Raw genomic sequence first — 17,742 nt, forward strand, 5'->3', positions numbered from 1 at the left:
AACGACTTTCCCTTTTCTCCCAGAAATGCAGTAAATAAGAGAAAGCATTTTTTTGCCCTATTTCCCTCTCGTTTCCAAAGCTGTGTAGCACAAATTGCATATTTGGCAATGTGATATGTTAATGCCTGCCTGCCCCCTCCACCTTTTGCTTGTGTTTGCAGAAACAGAGAAGCCTCTGATAATATGCCGTCAAAGCTATTAACAACCAGAAGACTATAAATCATGCCCAGAGTAAATTTGCTAATAGACAATTATTATGAGTTGTATGCAGCAATTATTTCTTCTATTAACTTTCTGGCAAAAAAGCTGCATAAATTCCCTCAGAGAACCCATTAGTTTCAATCTCAGCTCATGCGGTGCCCAAGGCTGCAGAAGGATTTTGAGAGCAAATCTAAGCCAGTTGTCGCAACCTTTGAGGAGAATGTAGTGCTGTGGGGCCAATTTATGACGAATTCTCTTTCAGGTTGTTGACTAGGTCCTTAGCCAGACTCATTCCATATATTTATCTCTTTCATTCTCTTCTTCTCTTTCAAGAAGCCCAACATTATCTGTTACAAACCATATGAGACTAATGCAGAGATCATTTCACTATCTCTTCCCTGCAACATGCAGCACATGCTGACATTCAATTGTGGTCACAAAACACAGCACGGCTTCTCTTGGCTCAGGTTTTTTTTCCTCATTTTTGTTATGACAATATATTTAGATATAGTTAGATATACAGTGGGAAACTGTTTGGTGTGTCCTCCCCCCCCCCCCATTGCATTGCTTCCTGGAACCTGCACACAGACTATAACAAGTCTACGAAACAGACCAACTAAACCTATATTCACAATTGCCTGGAAGTAAGTACCATTGAACTCAATAGAGCTTGCTTCTGAGCACACATTTGAAGAAATCTCTGGCCCTCCAAATGTTGTTGAACTCCCACATCCATCAACCACAGCCAGCATGGTCAGGGATGATGGCAGCTGTAGTACGACAACATCTGGACAGCCACAGGTTCTCTATCCCTGATGGATAGGATTGCACTGTAAGGTAGTTTTTGAAGGCTGGTTGAGACATTTTGATAATAACTAATCTAATAAGTAAAATAAAATATCACATAGCCAAAAGTGATTATGTAACATTAATCTCACATCGTATTGAGTATGTGATCCTAGAATGGCTGGTATCACCCATGTGATCAAAGAAGGAAGAAAAGGACCCAATTATTTTCTTTCTTTTTTGAGAGGTGGCGGTGGGAATGGCACCTAGACATCAGCAAAAGGAAAATCAATGCTAGGTAAAGGTACCCCTGCCCGTACGGGCCAGTCGTGACCGACTCTGGGGTTGCGTGCTCATCTCGCTTAAGAGGCCGGTAGCCAGTGCTGTCTGAAGACACTTCCGGGTCACGTGGCCAGCGTGACGAAGCTGCTCTGGCGAGCCAGCGCAGCGCACGGAAACGCCGTTACCTTCCCGCTATAAAGCGGTACCTGTTTATCTACTTGCACTTAGGGGTGCTTTCGAACTGCTAGGTGGGCAGGAGCTGGGACCGAACGACGGGAGCTCACCCCGCCGCGGGGATTCGAACCGCTGACCATACGATCGGCAAGTCCTAGGCACTGAGGTTTTACCCACAGCGCCACCTGCGTCCCATACAAAGGTGAACATTAAGTCATTGGGGGACATATTTTAGCCCCTTTGAGATATCTAGTTCTGCCCTAAAAATCAAAACAAGCAAATATTACCTCTAAACACACACATTTCTTAGAATTAGCGAATCACTTTTTGATTACACCATAGCTAATATTTGGATTGTGCAGAATCAATATCAGTGAAAAGAGACAACTAAATGCCGCTTAATGGCCCAATTATAATAATACTCTCCAAAGGCTCAGTGATCAGAGAAGCAGAGAATGTGGAAGGATCTGATGAAGGATTTTGCTCTCCACTGACCAGTTAAGCTGCTGCTACCATTTAATCACATATCTTTTTGCTCATTATATAAGACCAGAGGAAATAATTTTCTCCTGCTTTAAGCTATTAGTTTTCCCCAAATATATTTCAAACCTGACCAACCTGTCTTTGCACAATTAGGATCTAAAATGCATTTAACTTTATTGTTCTTGACACTAATTATGCCAATTGCATTTCTACTCATCTAATCTGTCTGCTGAAAATATAGGCCATGAAATCTCTTGTGAGCGCAGTATGTGACTCAGTACACAATTGCTCAATAAAAAATGAATGATGACTCATTCAGTATAAATACGCTGAAGATTCAGCACACTAAAAATGATTCACATACTTCTTGTCCAAACATATTACCTTTATATATTTGAAGAAAAAGATAGGAAGAAATATCTTTAACACATTCTACACCTACATCTGTGGTGATATAAATTTGTCCACAGTGCCATGTGCTTGAAGCTAAAGGAGCATAATTATAGCTGGTAGGTCTAAACTTAGACTGGCAGGGATTAATGCCTATGTGAATCTTGGTCATTTGTGTGGCACAAGCCTTCTGTTGCCAGTCACAGTGCCTGTCAACTCTGGATGAAATACTGTTCACGTCTACAGTGGGATAAAATTATAGCTATAGAACTGTAAGGCTGGGACCTTCCTGAAGTACATTTGCCTAAGATGCTCTACACATTAACCCAAATCCATGCCACAAATTCACAGAAATGGTCAACATTGTGTTGTATTACAAGGAGAGAAGGGATGGATGAATCAGTCCTTTTCTGATCCATTTCATGTGTTCATCCAAAGTATGTTCCATCACATTTCTGCATTAATTTGCTACTTAAAAGAGCTACATGAAAATACAGCTGTTAATGTATATATTTCTCTCTTACGTTGATTTAAAAAATAAATAAAATTGAGCCAATAACTACATCAGAACATTTGGGTAGTGTGAAGTACAATGGGTAGCTATGTTCTTGGGGTGTGGGACATACAGGAAGTCCCATACACTCCAAAATGATACTTCTGATTGTAGACCCTTCTCTTCTTTAATACTCATCAGTGGAGCAAATGTTCTTAATGGACTTGCGTGGAGCACAAGGGTCTACATCTAAGTGGTTTTGGTGCCAGCAGACTTTCCTTTCATCTCATACAAGTGGGATGAATATCCCCCATTCACATGTGAAAAACCAACCTGACGAAAGTCTTTCAGATAGAACAGTTTCAAAAATTTTGTGGAGTGAGGAGAGTTCTCCACTTGTGGAGGTGAGGACTTGTGTTCTTGTCTTCAACCACTTACACAAGGTGCCTCGGCCCAGTTCAATCTCTGTCTTTCTCTCTCATTCACATACACTAAGACATATGGCATCCTGGAGGGTCCTTTAACCCACATTCTGCTCATGGAAGTCTAGATCCATGCATAGGTATCCAACCCAAAGTTCACAACTGAGGAATCTGCAAGCAAGCATAGCTTTTTTCTTCTTAAACAAGTAATTACCTCACACTCCAGCCATAATGCAAAAAATTAAATTTGGACAGACTCAGTATGAATCTTTATATGAATATAAGTAAATTTCAGTGGGATAAGATCCAGCAGAAATAGTTTTTATGTAGCGTGCTCTGAAACCCACATATTGTTTCAGAACATGCTGAATTTGAAAAGTGATTCAGGTGGCCTATTATTGCAGTGCTAATGATCCAGTCTTTTAAGCACAAAGACATTTGCACCAGAACCTCTATTTGTTGTGTCCTACCTGCCTCATTTCTTTGTAGTTGTGGTGCTTAAAATCAAGGTTGTCTGTTGTTGTCATTTCATTTCTTCTGTGGTAATAATTATTTGGGTCTATGATAAAAAAAAAACCCCAGGAAGATACAATGAAGAACCACAAAACAATTTAAAAGTAAAATACTTTTAATCTAAAATTGGGGTCCCCGACGCGACTCTCAGACACCCACATTGCCACCCCCTCTAAAACTGAACTCTACCATGGTACCCTTGAAACCCACTAAAACCCCCTCCCTTTCCATTTCTTTGTGTTTTTTTTAAATATCCAGACATTTTAGCTTGAGGAGATGTTAGTTGATGGCAGATACCAATGGGGATATCAGAGAAGGGTTGCCTACTTTATTGTCTGTGGTATACTTATTTTGATGGGGATATAAGTGTTTTGCCTGCTTTTGGGAGGGGGGAAGGGTATATGAGCATCATCAGTTTCTCTTCTGTGAAATGGGTACCTGAACCCAAATGTATACCAGCCCAAAAAGGTTGATGTTTTTTAAAACAACAAACAACAACAAAAATCTATCAAGATAGAGAACCTGTAGCCCATAGGCCCCTTGGAGAATGCAATTTGACCTGCAGGGCCTTTTCCTCCAGAATAAGCTCACCTGCTAATCAGCTGGTATTACTTATGATAACTGCTGATTTGGGGGCAGGGGAGAGGTTGAATTCTGCATTGACTTTCCAAGAGTGAATAGGCACCTTCAGCCAATGCAGCAGTCAAGACATGTACTGGAGAATTCCCCAAGTACCATTTCAGAAGAAGTGCCAGCTTGGCTCTGCAACTGTGAGTGCCCGACCCCTTCATGGGGAATTTTGTGGGTGCTTGGGCACCCAGGGCCCCAGGGAGTTGGCACTTATGCACTTCAATATGGTTACGGAGGAGGAAGGAACAGATGCTAGTAGTCATCTTCTGATCTTCTGATTCAGACAAGTAGCAGGCTGTGTGACTATATTGTTATGGAGACCACAGCTTGCCCAAGACCACCCAGTGAGTCCTGAGCTAAAGTACGATCTGGATCTACACTGCTATCTGCTACATTACCAAGTGCCTACAGGTGCATAATGATTCTCATTCTGCAAAAAATGTCATCCTGCCTTGAAGCTACCAATTCTATGACATACTCATAAATAAATAAATGTGTCTGCTCAAAGACATTTCCTTCTCTGCTTATATCAAGATACTTTCTTTTTTGAAAGTAATTTCCGGGTGGTTCCCTCCCCCCTCTTTTTTTCCTTTGTGTTCAATTTGTGAGAGAACTAGAAATAAAAGTACATTGATCCCTTTCAGGCAATTGCAAATCTCTGTATGTCATTCTGTATCCATCTGCACAGCAATATTCTGGAAACCAGAGAAGAATCTGAAGAGCTTTAGCTTCCTCCTCTGAGCCTTCATTACCTTCCTCTTCAGTCTGTGCCTGTCATATTTCCTCTTTCCTTTTTGAAGACCGTTTTGCTGATTCTCCACTGCTGGGACTATGAACTGGTTGAAGCACACCCCGCCCCCCCAAGAAACCTCAAACATTAATTGCCTGCTTTTAACTAGCTCGGTGATTCGCTAAGGAATTCCAGAAAACTTTCTGGGGATTCTGGGGCTATTCAGTAAGGATGTTTCATTAACTTTATCCCAGAGTAATACAGAAGAATTATTCTGTGCTCTGAAAAAACATATCCAGCACATCCCCTGAACCAAGGGAGACAGGCAGGATGCTTGCCATCAGGCACAGTTGTTTTAATAAATAATTCAGACAATTCCCACTGGAACTGGTCCAGGAACTTTGCTATTATGCCAAGCCTGGTCTTAAGCTTGTCACTTACCTGGGAGAGGGCAGCCTAGGATTTCCAGCCTCATGCATATGCTTCCATCTTCATACCACGTCCTGGGGTTTATCCGAATGTAACGTGCAACAAGAGGTACTGGCAACTCATTGAGGACTGGGATCTCCTTTTCACTGTTGCCTTCAAAAATCTATTTCAGCATACAAGTGAGCATCGTTAGTCACAACGCCTGGAATAAATCAAAACATTTTCTCCCTCTTTCATAACACTGGGACTCGTGGACACCCAATGAAGCTGTGTGTTGGAATTTTCAGGACGGATAAAAGGAAGTATTTCTTCACACAACACATAGTTAAACTATAGAAGTGTCTCCCATGGCAGGCAGTGATGACCATCAATTTGGATGGCTTTAAAGTAAGATAAAGATAAAGGAACCCCTGACCATTAGGTCCAGTTGTGGCCGACTGTGGGGTTGTGGCTTTATTGCCCAAGGTGCCGGCATACAGCATCCGGGTCATGTGGCCAGCATGACTAAGTTGCTTCTGGCGAACCAGAGCAGTGCACGGAAACGCCGTTTACCTTCCCGCCAGAGCAGTACCTATTTATCTACTTGCACTCTGATGTGCTTTCGAACTGCTAGGTTGGCAGGAGCTGGGACCGAGCAACGGGAGCTCACCCCGTCACGGGGATTTGAACCACCGACCTCCTGATTGCCAAGCCCGAGGCTCTGTGGTTTAACCCACAGCACCACCCAAGAAGGCAGCTATTGATGGCTACTAACCACAATGGCTATGTTCTGCTTCCACAGATGGAGGCAGTAATGCTTCTCAATGTCACCTGCTGGAAATCACAGAAGGAGAGAGTGTTCTTGTTCTCAAATCCTGCTTGCTGGTTTCCAATGGGCCACTGTTAGAACAGGATGCTGGACTTAGATGGGCCATTGGCGTGATCCAGCAGACTCATCTGACGTTCTTATCATTAAATCTGGCCAAACAGAATGAAGAAACCAGAAGCACAGGATATGTAACTGGAATCCAGTATCAACGATCAGATATGCCTTTTGCCAATTTCAGTTATTCTGCTCATGAGAACTTGAGAAGAAAAGCGTCCACTGAAACTGAGGGAGTGAGTGTTACCCTTGAGACATTTTATCAAAATGGAGCTGTGATAAACAAGTGTGATGGAAAAAAAATATTATGTTTTGCGATACTAACCATGTCTCCAGAACCATTTTTGACAGTGATCCATGCATGGCTGTCATTGCTCACCATGACTTTGTAAGACGTTACCCAGTCACTCCTAGAAAGAATCAAAAGGTTTTCTTTGTTAAAAAATGAATATTGATTTACTGACTCACACAATATTCTAGTAAAATAAATCCAAACAAGGGAAGTTATAGAAATGGAAATTTAGCAGACAATGCAAGAAAACCTAAGCTTACGAGAAGCATGGAGTAAGAAAAGTAAATGTGAACAAATCCCTCAAGGAAATTCTCATGCTGAAGCACCTTCAACATAAATGGGAGCTGTACAAGAGTGCTTTCAGAGTTTAAATTCATTTCAGTGGGAGAACTCCCTGGAGAAATTTTTGCCCATTCTTGTTTCTCATCTTTTCCTTTATCTTTACTGCAACAAAAACTATGCATGTCAACATAAAGTATATAACTCTGCTTACTTATATACTAATGGCTTGCAGATGAAGTGTTGATGTGTTCAATGAGTTGTTCACCAGAACATGGTCTTGCTGGCACACTATTTGAATTTAATGGTGCTAAACTCTAAATGAACTACATTTAAAGATCCACAGGATCAAAATTGCTTTTCCAAATCAGATCAAAATGCATCATGTCCATCATTCTGTTTTCGAACGACACCCTGCTCCCAATCAAATGGAATGGGAAAGGTCCATGATTAGGTCTTCCAAAATCTTTTTCTTTAGATAAAAGCAACAGGGGTGGGGTGGGGTTTGAACTGAATCAGCGCTCTTTCCTTCATCCACCATTTCCCTTATTTTAAAGCTCTATTCAGGCATTATGACAACAAATAAGTAGATTCTCCACATGGTGTAAAACACACTTTAACTCATAGAGGGCAGCCAACAATGCAATCATCCCCATGTACACATTTCCCCATACCCAGTAAAGGCTCATAGGCATATTTATATCCCGTCATTCCTTCCCAAGGAGCCCTGGGTAGCAAACAGATATGTCATTTACTTATATGTGCATCTGTCATCTACACTGCAAAAGTGAGATGGTCCTGGGCTACTATGGTTTGGCTGCTTTTTAAAAATTGGATAGCACATAGCCATATCACCCCTTGTAGTTCTACAGGAAAGGAATCACTAACCCAAAAAAAATTCGTACACTTGGAAATTAATGTGAACCTTTTTGCAATGCAATTTGCAGGCAGTAGAGCCCCTGATGCAAATTGGAACCATAGTAGGATGCAATGAGTTAAAGTCTCCTACCTATCAATTGTGTACCCGTCACCCACCCACACTGACAGTCTGTGGAAACAAAAGCAAAAAATCTTGTTCACTCAAGGACAGAACTATGCCATCTAATTTGTGTCTCAGTATAACATGACCCTTAGGTTCTTGAGGGGCAGGTAGTAAGGATAAATGATATAAAATTAATGTAAGTTTTGAACATAGATAAGTTCTCTGTTTTCTATTGTGTGACCGAGTTTGGTCTCTTTCTTGACAGATCACATTGGACTAACGTAGCAAGATTGTTCCCACTTAAATGAATAGGTAATTTCACCATTATTTCAACAATCTGGTATTTAAAAAAGAAATCTGCTGAAGATACTCGGGGGGGGGCAGATTTGTGGATTATGTTTGTATTTAAAAGCTGGAATCCGAGGGCTTTTTATACACTGGTTTAATGCTTGTCACACAATCTTTTGACATCAATAGCCCCAAAGCCCTTTAAACAGTTTCCTAATCTTCTATCTGTTTAGAAATCTCTAAGGGCTGAATTTTGATAGGGTATTAGCTCGGGGGGGGGATGGACAGAGTGGCGTCTCAAGTCTTTCTAGATGTAAAGTGATACAAAACAATGCAAGTACGAGCAATTTCAAAGCTTCATACTAGCTCAGTAACTAATCTCACTTTGTTTCTCCTTCCCTGCTCCCCAACCACATTAATGAAAATTATTGTCCTACCTGATCCTACTGCAAAGGTGAATATTGCTTTGGAGGCAATATTCCATCTAGCAGTGTTAGAGAAGAGGAACCCAAGCCAAATGCCAATTAAAGAGAAAACCAGAAGAAGAGTGCAAAAGAGAAAAGAAAAAGCAGACAAATCCCTTATCCTAAACATTCAAAATATCACCACTAATGCAGCACTACTGAATTTGTTAATGAATGAAACTGCCTAATTAGTTAAAAGCAGGGCAACTGGAATTTTTAAAACTCTATAAGCAGTGGCCAGTCCAGATTTTTAGGCTACCTTATATAAGCATTCATCACAATGGTATCAGTTCAATGCAACTTAGAACTACAAGGAACATGTAAAAAGCATCTGGCCATGTTGCTCATCAGTCTTAGGTATGTCTATTTTGGAGTCAGGCATCCTCGGAATAATAGTTCTGAAGGAAGTCCTGCTGAGTTTGATGGGACCTACTCCTAAATGGGACGCGGGTGACGCTGTGGGTTAAACCACAGAGCCTAGGACTTGCCGATCAGGTCGGCGGTTTGAATCCCCGCAACAGGGTGAGCTCCCGCTGCTTGGTCCCTGCTCCTGCCAACCTAGCAGTTCGAAAGCATGTCAAAGTGCAAGTAGATAAATAGGTACCACTCCGGCGGGAAGGTAAACAGCGTTTCCGTGCGCTGCTCTGGTTCGCCAGAAGCGGCTTAGTCATGCTGGCCACATGACCCAGAAGCTGTATGCCGGCTCCCTTGGCCAATAAAGCGAGATGAGCACCGCAACCCCAGAGTCGGCCAGGACTGGGACCTAATGGTCAGGGGTCCCTTTACCTTAATCCTAAATAGATGTACGTATCAGAGTGCAGGTCTGAATATCCCATCAGGAATAAAGCATGAGATTGATAGTATATTTCATGGTGAAGAATTTGGGAATGAAAAGCAAGCACTATTTTGTCTTCTCATTTATTTCTCCCTTCTTCCTATAAATCTGTGGTTAGATTTACCTATTAGAAAACAGATACATCTCCATGTTCCAAACACACACAGGGTATGGCCAAACATACTTTTGGGAAAGCACATAGAAAATGTAAAATGTGTCACGTACGCAGCAGGCAAAAAAATCCTAACTATAGGAAGCCAGCAGAAGTTTCATTGTCTTAAGCTAAGCTGGAAAAAGTTGCCCCAGATCCAAACTCCCAGCAGGAGTGGGGCTACTGCCGGTTGATCAGGCCTGCGCCAGGCAGAGGGAAAACAAGTCTTTATTTTGACTTTCACCACCATTTTCATATGTTCTGCTGGGTTGCTAGATCATGTAACTGAGCTGAAAGGTGGTTGGACTGGGTGTAAATCTGCCCTTGTCCTGTTTCCAGCAATGAGAGCTTCCCCCATGGCCCCAGAACACCCATTTCAGGAATTACACCAGCCTCAGTTCAGTCAGCTTCTGCCAAGTCCAGAGTGTTGGCTGAGCTTGGGTGGAAGATTTACCATGGCACAAATCCAGGTGAACTAGGATGAGGGACTTTAGCTGGTATAGCCTCAGCCGAGTCAAGCTTCGTCCAGCTCAGCCAGAGATCTGCTTATTCCAAACTTGCCCATCCTGGTGGCTCTTGGGTTTGCTTATGGTTAAAAATGTAGTTTGTGAAGTACAATACATATACATATACACACAGTGAAGTACATCAAACAGTGTACTGATCTCCTTCCTTTTTTGGGGCAGAGAGATTGTGAGGACCATTTCACTGATTTTTCTCAGGGGGGGAGATAGTTTCTCCAACAATTAATCAGGGGACAGCTTTTTCCTCCTCCTTGGTTTTTCATTTTCTGTTTATTTGTGTTGCATCTTCTGACAGTGGTAGCAAGAAGTACTGTGTTGGCATTCTCCATAATAAGCAACGTCTTGGATCTTCCACAATGCTCTAGGACCTAATGTCATCCATAGGCATTTGGGAGACGTTGCACAGAAACATGGTGGAGAATATTCAGAGAAAAATTTCTTTCTTTATTGAGGGGGAGGGAGAAAAAGATAAATCATTCAAATGTTTTAAGGGGGGTGGGATGTATTTTGAGAGGTTTTGACCCAGCTCTGATTGCAATTGTCTTCTATATCAAAAATAGCTCACCCATGTTTATGTAAATAAGCTGCAATAAATAAAATCTGAAAGAGATTTTTCATGTAATTTTCAAAAATAAAAGATTTTTTTAATCACAGAAAACATGCTGAGGGGCTGAACTAAATTAGTTCAAAACTACTATATGCCTGTAGCATGCAAAATTAGGGATATGCATCCCATTTATGGCTATATAAAAATATAGGAGGGAAAATCAACCATCTGCATAAGAATAATGAATTCATTATCAAGGCTATTTTTGAGCATAGAACAGACAATTGAAATCTGAATTTTTAAAAGCTTAAAAACAATGTTGACACAAATATATTTTGTGCAAGCATGAACTTTCATAATTCTGCACAAAAGCTGAATCTAAAAAGAAAAAAATATTTAAATATTTAGCTATTTGACCAATTGGGGTCTTTTGGAATCCTGTTTGATTCAGATACTTGGTACGAATAATGTTCTATTTTCCATTTGAGTCCCTTTTCTGACAATTGCTTAGCTTCAGTACATAGGAACAAAAGGAGCTGCCTGACACTGTGTCATACCAATGGTCTATCTACCTGAGTAATATCCACACAGACTGGCAGTGAGTTTCCACCCTACCAGGTGATCCCATGGATTGAACCTGTGCTGTTGACATGATCATTCCCAAGGGTCCTCTCTGGTGTCGCAGAACCCACACTTCAGACAATGAAGCAAACTGGGAGACAACTGGAACTCAGGTGGTGGAAAATTCACACCATAGCTGGCTAAACACTTGTTAGGCTACATAATTCTGCCTACCAAATGACAGGGAAGATGGCAAAGGAGAACTACTTTGCTATTGTGTTGCAGCCTCAAAGAGTTGTTTTGGGCGGTCACAGTGGTAGATGGGCCTCTGGTGTACTCACAGGCATGCTGTGATCAGTTTGCATGGCACTTTGACAATAAAGCCATTAAATTCCATGTTGCCTCAAGTGTTGTGGCTGTCAAATGCAGCAACTTCTTATACCTTCTGAAAAACAGCTCTGGTGGAGAGGGTTGTCAGAATCAAGGATATGCACAAGAGGAGGACTAATACCCTTCCCTGCATACTGCAGTTCCCATCCCAGTTGCCCCCTTTCCCCACAGCTGCTATTTTTAAAATAAGAAACAAACACATTAAATGCTGTCATGCACTTGATAAGGACTCTCCTCCCTGCAAGAGAGGGGAGTGGTTGTGGGCGGGAGCCCGGACTCTGCCCTGGCAGAGGCCTTAGCCCCTGCCCCTCCTTACCTGGCCGGCCGGCGCCCACGCCCACCGGGGGCAGCCAACCAGGTGCCTCCGGGGGGCATGTTTTGCAGCTTAATGCTGCGGCGCCGGCTTCTCCTCCCCCTCAGTCCTCGTCGTCCCGCAGCAAGTCACCCACCCTCCACTCCCATCTAGCTCAGGGTGTAGGTTTTTGGCCTTGCTATGGACCTTAGGTTGGTCGCTCTGTTTGTATGGGGGGGGCTGGTAGGAATTTTTCCATTTGGCATTAGGCTTTTTGTTTTTTTCGCCTACCTCGTAGCAATCGTCACAACTTTTGTGGTATTGGTGGGTAGGTTAGGCATTGGATTCATGTGTTGTGATGTGTCAAGGGCTAGGTGTGGCCATCGCCTATGCTATCTACCGTGGGTTATTCCATTAAAGGAATCTGGCGGTCGTGTATTCCGTCTGATGCCTGCTTGGCGGGAGGCCATGGCACGACCCTCGGTGACATCAGGAGGTGAGCCTATAGTTGGATGAGCATCAACAGGCTCCACCTACTGTTGAATAAACCCACCACCTATAGTCATCCAATGCCTAAGCCAATACCTTTTCACTGCTGTAATCAATAAAGTTGTGGCCTTTTCTTGCCCATTAACCTTATACCACGTGTCCATGTGTATTTATTTCACATAGCGGGTTCGGGGCCCTCGATCCACAACAATATTCCGAACACAATCACATCCACTACTGGCCTACCCCCTAGAAAAGGCCTGTATAGTTTTTATGCCTATAGACCTTATGATGAGCATGCATGGGGTCATGATCCTGCTTCTTGTTCCTCTGTGTGTGCTCACAATAACTTCTCAACAGGGCCTTCATTTGAAAACATGGGAAGTTTCAATGTTGGAATTTCCAGAGATGAATACCCAAGCAAAGCTTCTGTCTTCATGAGTTTGTCAGACTAGCTCTAATCCCCAAAGTACTTAAAGGATTTGTCCCTATCACCACATAACCTCATACTTCAATGCAATTCAACATGATTGGCAGTTTCTCTTCAACAGAGGGTCAAGTCTCGAATAGCAATATTGGAGATTATTCATTGGGGAAGTTCAGGGAAACGCTCTTCGCAATATATGCGGCACCTGCAGATAGAATTTGCCTTTCATTGCCACAGAAACCCAATTTAACTACATTACACAAAGCCATAAAGAATGAATGGAAATTCTAAATAGTCAAAAGAACAGGTTTTCACCTTAATCATAACCTTCCTAACATTTATAACTAGAACGCTTTGAAGCAAATCACACTCAAAGACCAGGTTGAGATTTTCTCTCTCTAATACTTTAATTTGGTAGTTGTTTCCTATGCACAGCCAAATGACAAGAAAAAAGTATAACGCTAAAGGTACCCCTGACCATTAGGTCCAGTCACGGACGACTCTGGGGTTGCACTCTCATCTCGCTCTATAGGCCGAGAGACTTAAATAAATTTGTGCCTGAAATGAAGTTGGTCCTCTTGGGCAATTGTGTTTTGCTTTGTATTTTTTTTTTTAAAGCAAAGGGGACACTCAACTTATTTTTCTAGTTGCACATAAAATTAAGAAAAAGGGCACATATGGGTAGGGTGCCAAGAAGGGAGCCTCAGGGCACTATGGTGCCCAAGGGCACCATGTTAGAGACCTGAGACTTTGTAAATCTTCAAGGCAGGATTGGTAATCCCTTCCAAGTTTAAAATGCATTCATTTCTGGAAGCCAGGTTGCATGTCTGGTTCTCATTGGTGCCTTCTTTTTATTTTTCTAGCCTCAGGTTTAACCTCCTGCTGGAAAGGCTTTTTGGCACGTGGCCAGTATTGATGTCTGTCAGCAGCTTCGTGGAGCCACCAGCAAGCATTGAGTATCTGACTGGGAAATGAATGCCTCTTATAAAAGAATGTAGCTATCCCTTGGCAAAGTGCCATTGCTGGAAAAACAATAGAAACTCTCTGTGTGTGTGTGCACGCGCACACACACAAACACACATACACATAGAATTTCTTAAATGCACTTTCTTAAGTTTTCAAGTAAATGCATTTATTTGAAGAAAGAAATAAAAGAAAGAAGGGAAGGGAAGGGAAGGGAAGGAATTTCTTAAATGCACTTTCTTAAGTTTTCAAGTAAATGCATTTATTTGAAGAAAGAAATAAAAGAAAGAAGGGAAGGGAAGGGAAGGAAGGAAGGGAGGGAGGGAGGGAGGGAGGGAGGGAGGAAAGAAAGAAAGAAAGAAAGAAAGAAAGAAAGAAAGAAAGAAAGAAAGAAAGAAAGAAAGAAATTGCTGCAAAATGCACAATATTTGGATGGCATCCAGTTTTCTTTCCAATATTTCAGTATTGAATAACCTACAGAACAACCTCATCCCAAAGCCAACCAGGTAGTCAGTATTTAAACAATAAGTGTCCAATTATCTCTGAGGCTCAGGAGCAGCTGGCAATGGGAAGGGAGGGAAGGGTTGCACAAATGTCCTTCTGACAGCAGGATGCTTACCTGGACAGGGCAGAACCAAGGGAGGGTCAAGGTTGGAGCTGTGCAGGCACATTGCCAGAGCCAGTCCAGTACTACTGCACAGTCCCATGCCATGCAATATGCCTGTGATTGTTTATAGGTAGTCTGTTCTTGCAACACAGGGAGTTTCCTTTGTTCCATCCCCATAAGCAGCAGTGATGTAGCTGCTGGAAAGGCAGCTACCCTCTGCCAGCTCTAGCATGACACTTCCAGACAGATTTTTAAAAAAGTAAAGAAAAAAAATAGAACAGCCTGTGTGCAATATATGAGCACTGAATTAAATCCACCACTGAATTATGGTGAAAATAAAGGCCTCAGCATTCAAGTTGAATGAAGTAATACTTTGGCTGTTGCAATGCTTTATGTTTTGCTGTTTAGTCATGTCCGACTCTTTGTTGTTTTTTAATAAAAAACATTATTGGTTTTCCACAATTTATATAGACACAAACAATACACATTACAAACAGACAAACACAGGATGTGAGGGCGATCTGGCTGCAACATCTGTCACCCCATTGATTGCCAGGGTTGATTCGGCTGATCTGGCTGTCTAGGCGGGTGTCCCCTTCCTCCCTCACCGCTCCATGTGCGTCCCTCCTGAAGCTGCGCGCTCGGTGGAAGAGGACAACCATCCCAGATAGGAGTGTACCGTTCTTCGGTCAAGGGTATACGATAGCTGCGCTCCCCTGCTAGAACCTCCAAACAAGCTCAAGGTCCATGTCCGACGCTTCGTGACCCCATGAACCAGAGCACGCCAGGCACTTCTGTCTTCCACTGCCTCCCGCAGTTTGGTCAGACTCATGCTGGTAGCTTCAAGAACACTGTCCAACCATCTCATCCTCTGTCGTCCCCTTCTCCTTGTGCCCTCCATCTTTCCCAACATCAGGGTCTTTTCCAGGGAGTCTTCTCTTCTCATGAGGTGGCCAAAGTATTGGAGCCTCAGCTTCACGATCTGTCCTTCCAGTGAGCACTCAGGGCTGATTTCCTTCAGAATGGATAGATTTGATCTTCTTGCAGTCCATTGGACTCTTAAGTCTCCCCCAGCACTATAATTCAAAACCATCATTTCTTCAGCCATCAGCCTTCTTTATGGTTCAGCTCTCACTTCCATACATCCCTACTGGGAAAACTATAGCTTTAGCTATACGGACCTTTGTTGGCAAGGTGATGTCTCTGCTTTTTAAGATGCTGTCTAGGTTTGTCATCGCTTTTCACCCAAGAAGCAGGCGTCTTTTAATTCCGTGACTGCTGTCACCATCTGCAGTGATCATGGAACCCAAGAAAGCAAAATCTCTCACTGCCTCCATTTCTTCCCCTTCTATTTGCCAGGAGGTGATGGGACCAGTGGCCATGATCTTAGTTTTTTTTTGATGTTGAGCTTCAGACCATATTTTGCACTCTCCTCTTTATGTCTACTGTTGCACAAATACATCCCTAAAGGGGAAAAGCAGAAGCACCACACAGACAAGACCAGTAAAAGCTCTTCTTACCTAGGTAATAACCCCAGCATAATTAAAACTTTCAGCTGGTATTTGTGTTACGTCAACACACACACACTTTCTCATAAACTGGTATTCAGAAGAATACTGCTTCTGACCATGGAGGCAGCACATAGCCTCTTAAATGGCTAATAGCTCCTTTAACAACTGGATGCCCGGCATGGTGTTTTAACAGGATATTTAACTACAACTCAGGGAAAATGTCTCCTGACATGTGGCCGTTGAAGGCAAACCAGCACACAACTCCAGGTCTAATCAGGAAGATTTCCCATTATTGTTCATTAGTCTGAATAAAAAAAGCTTCATTTTAATCAGCACTCTATAGACCATAAGTGTTTTTGTTTAAGCATCTTAAATTAGTATTTTGATTGAGGCTAAATGCTAAACATACTTACTTGGAATAAAACTGAAATCAGCAACTTGCATCTGAGAAAATATGTTTTGGGTGAGTGCAATAATAGGAAAGAAAGCTCTAATCTATGCTTGGAAAGTTATAATATGTGAAACAAAGCTTCTTTCCCCAGCCAAATATATAGTTTTGCTCCTTCCAGCCCAACACACACATTAGAGTGAAGACATGAGGCAGAGTTATGATTATAAAGTGTCTTGACTGTGTGGTGGGCTGGATGAGGGTCTATGAACTGAAACCAAATCCTGTCAAGAAAGAGGCCCTGTAGGTGAGTCGTTCCACAGTCTAGTATATAAGCCGATTACCCATTCTGGAGGGGGCTACACTTCCTCTAAAGGGATAAGTACATAGTTTGGGAGTAATCCACAACCCATTGTTTTCCTTGGGTGCTCAAGTGGCCTCAGGGGCTAGAGCTGCTTTTTACCAGCTTTAGCTGATATACAAGCAATGACCATTCCTGGAAAGAGATAGCTTGTCTACAGTGGTCCATGTACAGGCAGCCTTGACAATGGATTATTTCTATGTACTCTATGTTGGGCTTGAAAAGAATTGATGATTTTGAATTATGGTGCTGGAGGAGACTCTTGAGAGTCCCATGGACTGCAAGAAGATCAAACCTCTCCTTTCTGAAGGAAATCAGCCCTGAGTGCTCACTGGAAGGACAGATAGTGAAGCTGAGGCTCCAATACTTTGGCCACCTCATGAGAAGAGAAGACTCCCTGGAAAAGACCCTGATGTTGGGAAAGATGGAGGGCACAAGGAGAAGGGGACGACAGAGGATGAGATGGTTGGATGGTGTTCTCGAAGCTACCAGCAGGAGTTTGACCAAACTGCGGGAGGCAGTGGAGGACAGAAGTGCCTGGCCTGCTCTGGTCCATGAGGTCACGAAGAGTCGGCCATGACTAAACGACTAAACAACAACAATGTTGGGCTACCTTTATGTCCAGAAGCTGCAGCTAGTGCAGAACTGGGCAATGCCACTTGTGGCTGGCACTGTCTTCTGTCAGCACACGACACTGGCGCTGAGGAAACTGCAATGGCTGCTATGATAGCTCTAAATATTTCCTGGTTTGTACATATTCCAAATAAATCTAAAGGGGCCATGCACACTAACTTGGTGATCTGCACCAAACATTGACAAATGTAACTATCCTGAAAAAAGACATAGGAACAGCCTCCCTGCTTTCTGCCTGAAGTATACTGCCCTGGCTCAGAAGAGCCAGATAGAAGAGCACCAATCCATGCCTTTCATCACTTACTCACCAAAAGGAGTCCCCCACTGGTTTAGTTGATCTTTATTTAGCGGCACAAGGGCTCC

The 17,742-nt window shown here is 42.7% G+C and overlaps 1 protein-coding gene across 1 annotated transcript in view; it reads right to left on the bottom strand.

Annotated features, from left to right (window-relative positions):
- Window positions 1-17,742, bottom strand: part of CPXM2 (carboxypeptidase X, M14 family member 2) — an 83,088-nt gene that overhangs the window by 26,937 nt on the left and 38,409 nt on the right. The window contains exons 5-7 of the mRNA XM_082225299.1: window positions 6,721-6,805; window positions 5,546-5,696; window positions 3,702-3,790 (exon numbers count right to left, since the gene is read on the bottom strand). Of these exons, the coding sequence (XP_082081425.1) occupies window positions 3,702-3,790; window positions 5,546-5,696; window positions 6,721-6,805 (325 nt within the window). The remainder of the gene's footprint in view (window positions 1-3,701; window positions 3,791-5,545; window positions 5,697-6,720; window positions 6,806-17,742) is intronic.

Source organism: Podarcis vaucheri (genome assembly GCF_965113315.1).
Source record: "Podarcis vaucheri genome assembly, chromosome: 5".
Lineage (NCBI taxonomy): Eukaryota > Metazoa > Chordata > Lepidosauria > Squamata > Lacertidae > Podarcis > Podarcis vaucheri.